Source organism: Chrysemys picta, chromosome 2, assembly GCF_011386835.1.
Source record: "Chrysemys picta bellii isolate R12L10 chromosome 2, ASM1138683v2, whole genome shotgun sequence".
NCBI classification, from domain to species: domain Eukaryota; kingdom Metazoa; phylum Chordata; order Testudines; family Emydidae; genus Chrysemys; species Chrysemys picta.
In genome coordinates this window covers 153413765-153430052 of record NC_088792.1, presented here as the reverse complement: position 1 = coordinate 153430052, position 16288 = coordinate 153413765, and the positions used below count along the sequence as shown (strand labels likewise).

Here is a 16288-nt window from a genome sequence, read left to right as displayed (position 1 = left end):
GTAACTCTGGATTTACACTTATGTGCTTGAGAACAGAATTCAGACCCCTACCTAAATGGGTGACAAACACCAAACATGTATGTGTGTTATGTTATGTAAGTAAGTAGTCCCAGGTAGGCCCGTGCATCAGTGTATGCAAGATAGGTCACATGTATGCAACCAAAATTGCTGCAGCATGCACTTTGTAAGCTCAGGGCATGAGTGTTCTATCTAATGAATATCCTTTCAGAGGCTCCAGTCTGTTTCATCAGGACTTCACCACAAGATGGCATTCTCTCAACTTTCTTTTGTAAGAAACAACAAAACCCACCACCCACAATAACAATAATAATTAAGAAGAAACACTCCAAACCCTCCTCAGATTCTCTGAAATCTGGGGCAAAGCAAGAATTGTCAGGAAGTAGTTTCTCCTGTTGCAAAACAATGATACTGCTTTCAGAGAGCTGCAGGGGAGAGTGACGGAGAAGTCCCTTTAAATAAAAAAAGCGAAATACAGTATTGTGCATCTTGAAATCTGAAACCAAGAAACAGAACTGCAGGGGAAACAAGGGGAAAAAGTCTTGCAATTTCAGAGGACAATTGCTGCAAGTGGAGTTTAAGGAGCAAAATATATGTATATACATTTCAAAGCCATTGAATGGCATTTTTGGAGAAGGCTGTGAAATAAGGGAGCTTTGGAAGAAGAGAACTTTTTTCCCCCCTTTCTGGATATAATGGCAATTGCAAAGGAAAGAGTCTTGAGATTCGGCTTCAGATTTCTCTTCTTCGCAACGTTTGTATTAGCCTGTGATGGACAAGGTGGAAATAAAGAGAACGGAGGTCCTGCTTGTTATGGAGGATTTGATTTGTACTTCATTTTAGACAAGTAAGTTGGTTTGTTTTTGTTTTAGATGAATCCTTCACCAAGGCATGGACATTTTATCAATTGGCACTTAAAAGAGGCTTGACTTAGGGTTTGTAAAAGACATCCTGTCTCCAAGGGATCTGATAAAGGTTCTACTCTTATGACTTTATTTTTGTTTTGGTAACTTCTACAGTAGCTACAATATGCCTTTCTGCAATGATATATATAGTAGATTTGCCCAGCTTTGTGAATTGAAATGTTTTGTTATTGTGATTAGTGTAGATGCTATAGTGGATACTTTACAGTGTCCTAAAATTGGCAATGAGGAAGGATGGGAGGGAGGGAAAAAAACCTGGTTATATCTGCTTTTTCTCTGACCTGCAAAGGTTGAGGCACTTCTAAAAGGAGATGGCAGGGGAACGTTACCAGAGGCATTAATTTTTAGCTCACCTCTTTCAGAGGAAATGCCAGTCTGACTGAAATGTTACTGTTCAACCATTTTCCCCATTAGATCCAAATGTTCCAGTTTAAGTGACTAGTTGATTTAAAAAAAAAAAACAACAGCTCTTTAGCGGCTGAATACTCTGTTTCAAAGAAAATCTGATTTTGGTCACTGTGATGGAAAATATATAGACTTTCTTAAGGCATTTTTTTAAAGTCAGCCAGTTTTTCTCAGCCCTCAGTCAGATTTTCTTTGTTCCCAGTTAATGAAATGCATATTTTTACTGCTTAACTAACCAATAGTATACAGTGAGGATAAATGCTTACTCATGTTATTTACCACTCATATGATTCGTCATTGTTTTTGCATTAGTGGCTTCTTGCTGTAATTTAAAGACCTTCAAATTGCACTATATACAAGTCGAAAAGATAGGAAGCTCTCCAAAAAAGTGTGGAAAAGAAACTAGTTAACCCCATCTGTATTTTGCAGTGGCTCCCAGATTCCATTAGTATAAAAGCCCATTCTAAATTACAGTTAGTTATGCAGCAAGATACTTGATTTAAAAAAGATAAATACACTGGATATTTAGGAAAACCAGAATGTTAAATACTCAAGGAAAAAGTGATTTTATTTTCATTTTACTTAGTCCAATGAAAAAGTTCTTCTCAGCTACAGCTTCTTATTGCTTTGGGCATTCTGTTCTGTCATTTGGAATAGTTCCTTTTATCACCAGATTTCATAGCAATGCTTCTAGAAAAAATGTTGAGTATGATTTCTATTGCAGATTACTTACATACACTAAGTTTCCCCTAAGGTTAAAGTTGAGGTGGCTGGAGGTTTTTCCACTCTCCGTAAATATGCTTTGTTATACCTTGTTAGTTTAATTTTCATAGCCATTTGTCTAAATCGAAGGCATCCTCTTATGACACAAAAAAAGTGTAACCTGCTAGACTTGCTAAGAGGATTGTGAACTTGGGTGGAAAAGTGAAAATTTGCTCAGCCAGTACAAACCCCCAAAGGTAGAAATGCTGCACCAGTACATGAATCACTGGTTCATGTTACACTTCCGTAAGCCTCATTTTGCACTGGTGCAGCTGCTCTACATTTGGGTTTTTCACTGGTGCAAAATTCTTTAATGTAGAAAGGGTCACAGATGGGGCCTGATTCAAAACCCATTGAAAAATTTCCATGGGCTTAGGAGCAGGTTCACAGTGCTTAGGTACTACCATGTTGGATGCTCTGTGGGCCTGATCTTGCAAGAAACTGAGCACCTCTGTGGAGATGGGTCTGATCAGCACCTCACAAAGGAAACTCAGCACCCTGCAGGATTGGGTCATCCAAACACCTTAGATAGAAAGTAGCAAGAAATGACCAGAGCTACCACCTCCTTTATACCTTCTTTATGTTTTGCAAAAAATGGGTTATCTGGTCCCCATCAGCCCTGATCTAAGTGTATGTAATTCCATCAACTTCTGTGGAGTTGCTGTCAGGCACAATGGGTCTGAATTTGGCCCCATGTTCATGTGCTGTCTGTTGTCATCCTATCAGGTTAATTGCCCATATGTGTTGTGTGGCTGAGCAGTGATCCGTGGTGAACCTCACAGTCTACTCCTCACCTACTGACAGCAGTGTCTAGGTGTCGTTTTGTTTGGCGTGGGGAAGGCACAGTTTAAAATTGCATCTTTTCTTCATCCTGCTGATCTCAGGGTCATTCTTGTTCAGCTTCCGGACAGGGTTTAGCAACCCAAGGTCATGTGGCCCTGTGGTGGATGGGTGGGAGGGGGAGATCTCGGAAGGATGGGCTTTCACCAAGTATCCATTGCTGCCAAAATTATAGGAAACCTTTACACACTATCTTAGGATGTGTGGGGGGGGGAATAACAACCGGCCTCAGTGATTCCCTAGCAGGGTCACCCCACATGTCTTAGGCAGTCAGTCAGTTTGCTACTCTCATGTTATCATTCTGGGGCATAAAGACAGAAGGAGAATACTGGGATTATTCTTGATCCGGCCACCACGTGAAATGGTCAGTTTGCATGCAGGGTTTCAGACCATTCTGTCTGCAACCTGGATGCCTCTCCTGTCCATGGTCTGGGGGAACACGTTCAGTTCAACAGTGTATCAAGTGAGTAGCCAGGACCCCATAACAATAATGCAGAACCCTCTGCGCAAGGACAAGGCATGATGGCACAGATTCTGAGCATAGCCTGCAATGGCCATTTTTTTTCCAATGACAGATTACATGCTCATTGTAAATATCCTTTTTGCTGTAGTCTGATTCTGAGGGAAGCTCTGAGAGCCAGTCAGGGTTCTGACATGAGATTCTGCATGCAGTACCATCAACAACCATGCCATGTTGTACAAGTAACATGGTTATAGGGCATGACATGGATTTAAATGGATACTAAATCTAATTAAAAAAACAGGAGTACTTGTGGCTGCTACTCTGAAACCTGAAATAAATCTAATTAGGCACTGAGGCAGAGGAGACAGTAGAGGGCTCCAGCATTGCTTGACTTCCAGGGCTCTGTTTATTTTTTTGATATTATTTCTTATGTCTCAGAATGAAACTCTTCCCCGTTCCTGATTAGGGTCCTTTATCACTGGGGCTTTAATTATTTTTAAGGTAGATCCAAATGAAGACAGTGAAGCAGATCCTGATCTCATTGCTATTCACGACCTGGTGAACTTAGAGGTACAATCAGGAACTGTTCCCAATTGTACAAAACCCACATGAAAACATGCTTCCTGCCTTGAAGAGTTAAGAACGTGGGAATTGGGAAACCTAGTCTCCTGTCTCTGACAGTGGCCAGCAACAGATACAGTAGAGGAAGAACTGAGAACCCCACGGTAGCAGATGTGGGATAATCTACCTGTTTGCATTACGTCTCATCCTGATCTCTAATAGCTAGAGATGGGCTGGTGATCTGAAGTTTAATATCCTTTCCAAAAGGATGATGATGATGATGATAATTATGAACACTCAGAATATTCATGATATCTATATAAATGTCCAATCATTTTTTTTCTTAGTTGAATTTACAATCTGAGGCCCCAATCTTACAAACTCTTACACATTTCTTCTGGTGTTTGAGCCTTTAGAGTTCTGGTCAGGTCACATTTTCAAACTTTTCTCTGTAACCAGGAGGACTAGAAAGTTATTTAACAAACAACAACAACAAAGCAGCTGAGGTGATCCTGTATTCACTTGGATCTAAGTAAAACACCAAATATCATGAGACTCATCAATTGCCAGTGCTGGGCTTCTTATAGGCATCTTGCAGAAACAGGTCTCAAGAAGAGATTTGAAGGTGAAGAGGGTAGTACAGAAGAGATGAGGGGTGGCATTCCATGCATAAGGGGCAGTGTGGAAGAAGGTCCGGGTGGGAAGCTAGCAAACAGGCAGACAAGGTTAGCACTACCAATGGAGAAGAGGACCCAGGATGAAATAGGGGAAATAAGACAGAAGGAAAACTTGTGAAGGGTCTTGAAAATGAATGAAGCTTGAACAAGAAACCAAAGTCAAGCTTGAGTTTGTGTTGGAAAAAGAGGGAGACAATGGAGAGATTTGAAGTCAATGGAAAGATTCCCAGTGGTTTTAGGATTAGGCTCTCGAAGAAGGTTAGAATGACAGGGAAAGAAGACAACCTTAATAGCTGGGTTTTGTGTGGACCGAAGGGGTACAATGGGATGTCAGGTATGCCAGAGAAGAGTTGTTTATGATAATCAAGATAGGAGACAAGGAAGGCTTGGATAAGAGTTTTGACTCTCTGAACAGCACACAAAGAATTGCTCTTAGAAATGTTACAGAAGCAGCAGCAAAATCTGGATGCAGTATGGATGTGCAGAGCAAGAGAGGAGTCAAAGATCCCTTAGGTTATAGATCTGAGTGTTGACTCCTAATTCACTTAGTCAAAACTCCCATTGATTTCAAAGGGCACACTCCTGAGACATCAATGGATATTCTGCGTGCTGAGAACCACTCAGGATTTAGCCATTTGTAACATTGCCTGAGAAAGGAGGCTGGGCTTTGGATTAGGAATTTTGCATTAGGAACTCAAGCTTTGGTCCAGTGAGAGAAAGGAATGACTTTCCACTGTGGTTTATTTTAATCCTGATATTTGTACTTCTGCAGCGAAAAAGATCAATATCTGAAATCAGGACCTTCAATATTACCTGAGATGTTCGTTGCCAGTGGGGTCTGAGCCCTATAATCCGTGGGCTCAGGTTTTCAAAGTTGCCTTAGGATATTTAGACCCAGATATTCCATTAGTTTTAATGCAGGATCTGGGTTTAAATCCCCTAGACTTTTTTTGAAAATCTCAATCTATAACTTTTCTTTTGGTTTCCTTGAGGAGAGGGGTTTCTTAGGCAAGAAATATGAAGTTATCCCAGCCCTTCAAGTACATACTATCACCATATAGTATGCTGTGCCCATTCCAACAGGTTCCATCAGTGAGAACAACTATTTGGATAGAAAAAAAAGGGAATTTTTGGACTGGCTGGTTTATTGTTTAGCAATGTGCTGAACCAATCAGAGATTTCTCTGACTGCAAAATGTTTTCCACAGATGTGTGCAAGTAACAGGAACTTCTTTTCATCCCTGGTTTTACGGGGTTATTGGCAAAATGTACCCGGAGGCAGATATTTTTTGATCATGCAGCATAAACTGCATTGCTGCTCAATGCAGTTAGAGGGGGCTGATGTTCTTTAGCACGGGCATTTTTAGATTGTACTGTATTGACTTTTGAATTAATTAATTAGATGGTGCGATATTGGAACTCATGAAGAAATCTCTCCTGGTGTCTCATTATGTTGGACCTGAGTATTATGGAAATAAGGAAGCTGGGTGTAGTTATGGATGTTTGTGTGAATTAGTGGTTGGGACAGCCACAGCCATTAGTGGTTGTGACATCACCTTTTTATGATTTGAATTGCAGTATTGCCTAGGAGACTCAGTCGTGAACCAGGACCCCATCGTGCTAGGTGCTGTACAAACACAACAAAAAGATGCTTCCTGCTCCAAACAGCTTACAATCTAAGTCTAAGATAAGAGACAACAGGAGGCTACAGACAGATAGGGGAGCCTGTGGAAACAACGAGAAGATATTGGTCAGCATGATAGGCAGACCAGTCTTTTGGTTGGTTTGTTCCATTCACTATTATCTAACAAACTTGGGGGGAGGGATAGCTCAGTGGTTTGAGCATTGGTCTGCCAAACCCAGGGTTGTGAGCTCAGTCCTTGAGGGCACCACTTAGGAATCTGGGGCAAAATCAGTACTTGGTCTTGCTAGTGAAGGCAGGGAGCTGGACTCAATGACCTTTCAGGGTCCCTTCCAGTTTTATGAGATAGGTATATCTCCATCTAGGTGTCACAGCATATGATTGACTAATGCATTTATCCATCCCCTTTATAATATGTCTAGCACCAGACTACCTAGGCACCAGCCACTTGAACACTGGTTAGGAGAGGCTCACGGAACCATTGATTTGCAATTCCAGAGGTGAATAATAAATCCTGGCACAAATATTTTCTGTCATTTACAAGCCCAAGGTTAAAGGCCTTATTTTCAAAGGGGACTTCTCAGAACAGCCAGCATTTTATACCCACCCACACGACCAAATGCATGAAACTGATTTGTCGGTGAATGCATGCAAACAGGTGTGCGCATGCAAAAATTTGCATGAGCCAGATGAAAAATCTGGCAGTAAGAGAACAGTGATGAAAGGAGGCAAGAAATCTGAGCCATTTCCTGTGATCCTTTCATTGTCCATCCAGCCATTCTATTTTTAACAAACCGCATTGAAATGAACTCCCGCTATTAAAAGTACATATAACAAATAAAGGGCTAGATCTTTCTCTCCCTTATACTAGCTTTACTTGGTATAACTCTGACTTAAATAACTCCTGTAACTGCTCATTTGCACCAGTATAAATAAGGGGAAATTGAGCTCACAGAGTGATGGGAAGCAGACAAAAATAAGAAGCATTTGACATCACATAGAGACAAGACTGTCCTCCAGGAACCACTTCCTGTGGGGAGGGGGATGATTCTTCCCATGGGAGAAACAAAAGCTCTAGCAAAATCCATCCACAGAACTTTCTGGAACAGAGTGCTAGTCTAGCTGTTTTAGCCACCAGAGATACAGGCTCTGTGGAATGAAGACACTTTTGCCTCTAAGGAACCAGTTCAAATCTGTCCCAAGTCACTTGAGACAAAAGCTTTTTACTATCTGATGACTGGTGACCATTGTGAAAGATCTCAATCCAGTTTGTAATGGTCTGGTGTCTACCACACACAATTGGCACAGCTGTTGGTTGTCTCACTAGGTTGACCAAGGCATGTAGGCTGAGCTTCCTGCGTGCTGCCCATTATATGTGTTTCTTTAACATTAGGTGTAAGGTGTGTTGTCAGGACTGTGGAGAAGCTTGTAGTTCAGCTGTCTTTGTACCTGTTCTGTGGATAAATGTAACATAAGAATGGTCATACTGACCAATGGTCCACCTAGCCCAGTATCCTGTCTTCCAACAGTGGCCAATGCCAGCTGCTTCAGAGGGAATAAACAGAACCGGGCAATCATCAAGTGATCCATCCCCTGTTATCCAACCACAGCTTCTGGCAAACCGAGGCTAGGGACACCCAGAGTATGGGGTTGCATCCCTGACTATCTTGGCTAATAGCCATTGATGGACCTATCCTCCATGAACTTACTTAATTCTTTTTTGACCTTCATTATAGTTTTGACCTTCACAACATCCCCTGGCAATTAGTTCCACAGGTCGACTGCATTGTGTGAAGAAGTACTTCCGTTTGTTTTAAACCTGCTGCCTATTAATTTCCCTGGGTGGCCACGGGTTCTTGTGTTATATGAAGAGTAAATAACACTTCCTTATTCACTTTCTCCAAACCATTCATGATTTTATACATCTCTAACACATTCCCCCCTTAGTTGTCTCTTTTTCCAAGCTGAGAAGTCTCAGGCTTTTTAATCTCATCTCATATGGAAGCTGTTCCATGCCCTTAATCATTTTTGTTGCCCTTATCTGTATGTTTTCCCATTTTAATACATCTTTTTTTGAAGAGGGGGCAACCAGAACTGCTGGCAGCATTCAAGGTGTGGGTGCGCCATGGATTGGTAGGTAGTGTCTGTTGCCTGATCTACAAAGGATGAGGGACTGTAACAGATTCACAACTAATCAGCCTGGTTCTTTGGCTCAAACTGTAAAGCTATTTGCATTTAGCTCTGGAGATCTGCAGTTCAATTCCTGATGTCTAACATGATGGCAGCTAGGACAATCACAGGCTAACTGACTTCAGTGGAATTCTTGTTCTCTTAGACTTGGACTGCATTTGGTCATAAGGACAAAACTCTGCTCTGGTTGCACCTGAGCAAGCCCTGAAACACAAATCACATCACACTACAATGTTTAATGGTTGGTCTTTATTAGTGAGTGACCGTGTAGGTGGGCGCAGACTCACCTGGCGGCACATCCTGCTGGTTGTCTTCAGAGCGCCCTCTGTCAGCCAGTGATCCACTACCGCTGCTGGCCCCCCCATGTCCCTCACAGGACCCCAGTGCCCCTTTAACTGGGTGTTGCCCCCTGGCAGTACCCCCACAGTTCTGGGTCTCCCCCTCCCAGGGGAACCCCCACCCACTGTCCCCACTTCACCTCAGTCTTGGCTACTGCCCAGTCTCCATCTAGCCCCATTCACTGGGGCAGACTGCAGTATAAGCCACTCATCACAGGTAAAGGGGTTTGGACCTGCTGCCTCCAGCTTTCCGTGGGCTGCCCCTGCAACCCAGTACCTAATAGGCCTTACCAGGCCTGCAGCCTGGGGCTTTCCTAGGCCGGAGCGCCCCAGCTCCCTTGGCCTTTCCCCAGCCTAGCTCCACTCCAGATACCTGGTTAAGCTCCCTGCAGCCAGGCCCTTCTCTCTCTGAATGCAGAGACAGACTGCTGAGCTCCTGGCTCCCAGCCTCTTATACAGGCCAGCTGTGGCCTGATTGGGGTGTGGCCCAGCTGCGGCTGCTTCCCCAAACAGCCCAGCTTTTAGAGCTACAGCCCTCTTTCAGGGCTGATTTCAAGCCCTTCAGGGTAGGAGCAGGTGACCACCCCAATATGTACAGGCCTCATGCAACTCAAACAATAGAGTTAAATCACTTTGCTAACAGTGATTGGGTATGTCCAAACCTATTGGCTTTTTCCAAATGTCTCTTGGAATACTTGGGAAGATGGAATGAAGCGGCTGGCTCTTCCAATAAAACCATACTGATCTCTAAAGAGCTCAGTAAGATGCTGCAACAAAATTTCCTGGGCCAAATTCAGCTCTCATTGACAGCCATGGAATGAAGTGGAGTGACTCCATTCTTGCACTGGCATAACTGAGAGAAGAATCTGACCTCCATCAATCTCTAAACCAAACACTTTTCTTTTTTGTTTTGTCCGCTGTTGGCATGTATGTACAAGTAGATATGAGCTTAGATTCGTAGATTCCAAGGCCAGAAGGGGCCATTGTGATCACTGATTGCATGAAGTCCATGGGCCTGATTCTGTCTTCGAATACACTGGTGTAACTCCACTGGCATCATTGGAGGAGAGGAAACCAGTGCAAGTGTGAACAAGTGTCATTGGAAGTGTAAACAAGTGTGATTGGAATTGGACACTGTGTGTGGTGGGGTGACATTGACGTAAAGAGCATGAATAATAATTTGGCCTTAATTCAGGAAAACACTATAGCACATATTTAACTTTAAGCACACTTTTAAATATTGATGTCAATGGGACTAAAGAACATGCTTAATTGCTTTCCTGAATCAGGACATTACCGTGCAATGATAGAAACTCTGAGCCAGATCTGGTTCTCATTATACCAGTGTAAGTCTTCTAGCCTCAGTTGGATTTACCAAATGCTAATGTCGTTGATAGTGGAATTTACCTACTTGCTACAGGCATAATGGTTTAAGTTTACTCCAAGTATGCATTTTTTCTGCAGTAAAGAGAGGTCCTGGGACTCTCATTATGATATTTCTTAGCTGTTCTGTACACATACTGTACAAGCCATAAGGTTGCATCATCTTGGCTGGTTGGTCATTTTGTTCCTCTTGCTAGATCTACAGTTATAAACATAACAAATTCAGATGTTTTATTTTAAACAGTTAGGCTGATTGGTACTTAAAAAATTATTATATCATTTTGCAGCAATGGTGCAAAAGACTGCTAGTAACGTAATCGTAAGCTATAGCATTTTGTGCTATTATGGTTGATTATAACAGTTGTTGGGTTTGGGGTTTGTTAATTTTTTAATGACTGCTCCCTGGTTAAATTGAGACATGGATCCAAACTGCACCAGGTTTTGAGCTTGCAAGAGCAAAACCATGCTTGTCTCTATTTGATATGAGCTAAACTGGAACCAAATATCTGAACCTCCTGAAAGTCTAGGGGGATCAGCTAAATGGGACCCAGATCTTGTGACCCCCTCCTGGTCTGATGTGTGTTCGTGACGCAAAAACCAAAACCACTCACTGCTCTGGCTATTTCTGTGTTCTTTTATTAGATTCGAGGGGGCCTTTCGGATATATAAGAGTCTTTACTCAGGCAAAGCTTCCGTTGATCTCAGTGAGATTTCCCCCAACCCCGCAGAGTATGAATAATAATAAGGGGGCTTGGTACTCCTTCCATTGAAGTCAATGGCAAAACTCGTATCGCCTTCAGCGTGAGCAAGATGAGGTCACAAGCAGGGATTGAAGGATTTGACCTTTTGTCTAAAAGAGAGCCTTTGAATTCTAGATTTTGCTGCCTTTTTGGGTTTTTTGAGGATAAAGAGCAAGCGACAAACAGTGCCAAGTAAACAGCTCCCAATAAAACCATGTCTGATGCAGCTGTTAGGGTAGAACTTGCCATGGCTAAATGTCAGGTTGAAGACGCTCTGAGAAGAGGAAGAGCAGAAAGCAGGGGTGGCTGAATAACTGAGGGTATGTCTACTTTGCAATTAGACACCCACGGCCGATCCGTACAAGCTGGCTGGGAGTATGGGGATGTTTATTTGCTTCAGCCCGAGCTCTGGGACCCTCCCACCTCACAGGGTCTTATAGCCCGGGATCCAGCCTGAGCCAGAATGTCTACACTGCAATTAAACAGCCCCTAGCCCAAGCCCTGCGAACCCGAGTGAGCTGGCATGGGCCAGCTGTAGGGTTTTAATTGCAATATAGACATTACCTGAGAAGTGGATAGTCAAAGAGGCTTCATTGTCATTACAAAATAATACTTGGCCTATGCACAGTGCCTTTCATCTGCAGATACCACTGTGCATTATGTGTATTAATGAATTAAGGTTTGCAATGCCCCTGTGATCATCACCATCTTCATTTTAAATGGAGGCATGGAGAACTTAAGGGGTTAGAGTTTCATATGAGCTCAGGTGCCATTTAAGCGCCAAAATAAGTAGCTAGGTTTTCAAAAGTGCTCAGTCCTTTGGATGTACATTTGGGTGCTGAGCTCTGTTGTCAATCTGGCAGCAAGTGCCACAATGAGGGATGCTTTTGGAAGATCAGACCTTTTTTTAGTTTCTTGGATGGGAGCTGAGCTCCCTTGACAGTCTGGCCTCGGTTCTGAGCACCTGGACTAGAACTTGGGAGACCGGCCTCTGAGTCCCCGGCTCTAACCACAGCTCAGAAATGAGAACCAATCAACATTACAATATGTACACGGAGGAGAACTGAAAATCTCGTCACTGGTGAGGCTGCTGCTGTTGCATCTGTAAACACAGTTGTGATGCCAATTTGCCCGGCTGAAGAGAGCGTACCAATAGCAAACAGTTCCACTGGGTCATGTGGGTAACCCACAGTCCCAGAAGCCATGTTACTGGATAATATACGGGAAGGTGGAATTACAATATTTGGTACTAGTGTCTGGGGCTGTGAATTCAGCATCAACAAGCTCTTCAGTGCATGCATAGTATAATAGCTCTTGATTGGATTTTGCTAGCATGGTGTAATGAACTGGCTTTGTGTGTGTAAGTTAATGAGGGCCCAGAGAGAGGGTAAGAGATCTGCTACTAACATTAGATAATGGACTTTTTGATAAGTCAAATGTCTGAGAACAGGTTGGGAAACCAGCAACTACTGGTCTTCAGTACCAGTTTGAATACCTGCTCTCGCTCGCTCTCTCTCTCTCTCTCTCTGTCAGGCCTCAAGCAAGGCACTTAACATCCAAGAAACTGGAGGGATAGCTCAGTGGTTTGAGCATTGGCCTGCTAAACCCAGGGTTGTGAGTTCAATCCCGGGGGGGGCCTTTAGGGAACTAGGGTAAAAATCTATTTGGGGATTGGTCCTGCTTTGAGCAGGGGGTTGGACTAGATGACCTCCTGAGGTCCCTTCCAACCCTGATATTCTATGTTTTTCCCACCTCTGTAAAAATGGGTATAACAATCCTTACCTATTAGACAAGAGCTGTCGTGACAATTAGTTACTTGGAGCTTGTGAAGAGTTTTGAAACTAGAAATGACTGTATAATAGGAAGGATGATGTGTGCTTGTCATGGAGTAAAATGAGCATTCTCAACATTTTCCATATAGTGACACCACATGCATACATGGAGCACCCCTTTCCCATCTAGCAGGGACCCCTCTCCTTTTCAGCAGTAACTAGACTCCCTAATATGTGTTTGTTACCCCAGTAGGGCAGGGGGCAACCCCCATTGAGAAGCCCTGTACTAGAAGCAATGGCATACAGTCAGTTATATGCAAAAGATTTAATTTTGGGGAACCAGTTCTGACCTCACAGTGGTGTAACTCTGCTGAAGACAATGGATTGAGTCTGGATTAACGCCTCCCTACCTGAGATGAGAATCTGGCCCTTTTTGCAGGGGGCCAGTGAGTTGTTTTTATAAATATCATCATAGAGAGAAGGATAAGAAGCTCTGCTAAACCCACATGTGAAATCTCTGCCGGTCTTGGACCTTGTGCTGTTCTTCCCCTCTGTGTGAATATATGTGTGGGAAGGTTTCATGGAAAAAGAAGAGCTGTAATTTTAGATGTTTGGATTCTTGTTCCAAAGGGATGGGGGGAGGGTGAAATTGAAACTGCAGCTTATGTGGAGAATTAAAAAGCAGTGCGTAACTGAGAAAACTGCCTTTTCCAAAACCACTTAAAACCAAGTCCAGTGGAACAACAATCACAAAGGCAAACATTTAAACAGAGAATGTAGTTTGCTGGCAACTGGCATACAAGCAACTAGGTTTTAAACTCAGTTCTGGCTAATGCTGTGCTTTAAAAAAAAAAACAACCCCAGGACTTCTCTGAGCCATGGAAAATGGCACTGTTTTATATAACGACCTACATACCATATGGGCTTTGTGGCTGTTTCTCATTTGCAGCTGCCTCACTGTGTTTAAGAAAAAAAATTGTGAAAACCAGCTTAGTTCAGAGGCTTCTAATAGGAACATAGGAATACAATGCAACAATGGTCAGTAGATGATGATTCTGGTAGAGAGAGGGAGTGTTGCCTAGTGGAAAGAGCACTAACTGGGACTTGGGAGAGCTGGGTTCAATTCCTGGCTCTGCCACTGACCTGTTGTATGACCTTGGTCAAATCACTTTGCCTCTCTGTGCCTCAGTTACCCCATCTGTAAATGACCCCCCTTTTTGTAAAATGTTTTGAGATTTACCAATGAAAAGTACTGTATTGGAACTAGGTATTATTATTAGGGTCCAAATTCTGATCTCATGGAAGTCAATGGGAAAACACCCAGTGATTTCATTGAGAGCAAAAAGAAGGCCCATGATCAAGTTTCATCTGAAACTATGAATTTACATGCAAGCCTGAAAGCACTGCAGTGTCATTGACTAAAGTGAAGAGCGCACAAAGCCATGTAGCGGAACTAAGATTCGGGGTCTCAGAACAAGAAAGTAAATCAGGTTTTTACTGAGTTGCTGTGAACAAAAATGAAACAATTCTATGAATAATCCATACACTGTGGCTTGGCTTTGCATTGCACTTAGTCAGGGAAGTGATGTCACGTCATTAACAGCCAGGCCGGACTTGTATGCACCAGCTTCTGCATGTTGTGATGATTTCATTTATGGCTCTCAGTCTGGTTTCCCAGAGAGGAGACATAACAGAGAAATGTTAGATACTTTTACATGTTTTTCAAAAGCTTATCCACGCCCAGCCCCAAACCTCCACATTTCTTGTCTCTTGGATGATATTCAACTCAGACTTTAACAGGAATATTGTTGCTCTTTCAGTTGTAAGACTCTGTAACAGCAGAATAAAGAAAAACCCAACCAAGCGGATTGAAACAATGTAAACTCAATAAGAGTACTTGTGTCAGTGCTCACCAGTGTGAGTAAGGATTGCACAAATCTATGCATAGACTGATAAGCAGACTTGCTGCGTAGATTGTCTAGTTAGCCTCGCTTTTTTGCTGTTTATCAATGTAAAAAGGAAAAATCTTGTCTCAGTCCCAATCCAATAAAAATCAATGACAAATCTCCCTGTGAACTCACTGGGAGCAGGATTAAGGCCCAATCGGTGTGACCCTAGGTACCCCTATATTCGCACCCTACCCACTACTGCAATAATATCTTGATGAAATAGGCCGTGTGAGGTATCATATGAAAGCTAATAACATACTGGCTATTAATATCACTGTAAAATGCATGTATTAATATTATATGTGAAGTTGTGAATTCCCTCTGCATGATGTTAGTAGGACAAATTTAAGAAGAGACAATCTAGTGTAGGTAAAGGTGATAAACAGGTCTGTCCTAGATAAAGGAATGTGGCTTTACCTCAGTTTACATGTTAGCTGTAACCGAAGCTATCGAACTAAACCACTGGGGGTTATCCTGCTCCTGAACTCGAGAGACAGAGAATTAACATGGCTCCTGTACCCCAGAGAGAGACAAAAGACTGAATCCCCGGGAGGCCTTCTTGACTTGTAAGAAAAAGGCAATCTCTTTGGGACTATAAGGAGCAAAGAGAGACTCCATCTTTATCCTTCATCTTAGGAGACAAAGAAACCAAGTGATTCGATCTCTGTGGTGGGTCCTGGCCAGTAAAAAAGCTGGAAAGGAGACTGTGTGAGAGGGACCATCTTGAACAAAAACTGTATCTTGCTAGTTTAAGTTTTAGACTTCTGGATGCATGTTTTCATTTTTATTTGTTTGGAGCCATCTCTACCTTTATCTCTTTTACTTGGTATCACTTAATCCATGCCCTTTTGTTAATAAACTCGATTTACTTTTACTATAAACTAATTCCTTGCTGTGCTTGAAGGGAAGGGTTATTTACCCTGTTAAATTAAGAAGCTGTGATGTACAGGCTCTTTAACAGAGCACTTGTCTTCTGTCAATGTACAGCAGCAGGGGCTGTGCATTGCAAAAAAAAATCTCTGAGGAGCTCGGGTGCTGGCATTCACTGATTGCCACCTGCTTGGTAAGGTTTAGGCCGGGAGAGCCTTGAGGAGTCTTCTGGTGAAGAAGACAGACTGGTGTGGCAGGGAGCTGACAGACAGTCTAATCTCCAGCAAAACTCACTCTTGCTGAGGTGGATAGGTAACTCTGTGGCCCACAGCGCTGAGTATCCCAGCAGCGTATTGCAGTCTTTTACTAGAGAATACACCAGTTATGGCTGAATTATAGGTCTAAGATATTTTACCTCTCATTGTCACCAGCACAATGGAAACAGTGGTTTAGATTTAGGAATCTTTCCTTCCTTCCAAATGCATTATGTTCCCCAAATGCACTCAAGCTGATAACTAGGCACAATGACACGGTGAGTAAGCCAGTGGAATCCACCCAAAATACTTGACAGTGACATAGATCAGCGCTAACCCTGGGTTATTTGCTTACTGCCAAGTTAAAGGTCTAACGGAGCTGCCATATATTCTTGTCAAGAAGCAGCCTCAAATGCTCAACTTAAGTATAAATTATATGCTTTGCATTTCAAAGCTGTGTCTGAGATATGATGTGATTTCCACCCCCCACTCCCTAACCCCA

At 42.7% G+C, this 16288-nt stretch overlaps 1 protein-coding gene across 2 annotated transcripts in view; it reads left to right on the top strand.

The window, feature by feature from the left end:
* The first annotated feature begins 223 nt into the window (after positions 1-223).
* The window catches only part of ANTXR1 (ANTXR cell adhesion molecule 1), a 186540-nt gene continuing 170475 nt past the window's right edge, over positions 224-16288 (top strand). For both annotated transcript variants that reach the window (XM_005285200.5, XM_005285198.5), the window contains exon 1: positions 224-865. In XM_005285200.5, the coding sequence (XP_005285257.1) occupies positions 714-865 (152 nt within the window). In that variant the 5' untranslated portion in view covers positions 224-713. The remainder of the gene's footprint in view (positions 866-16288) is intronic.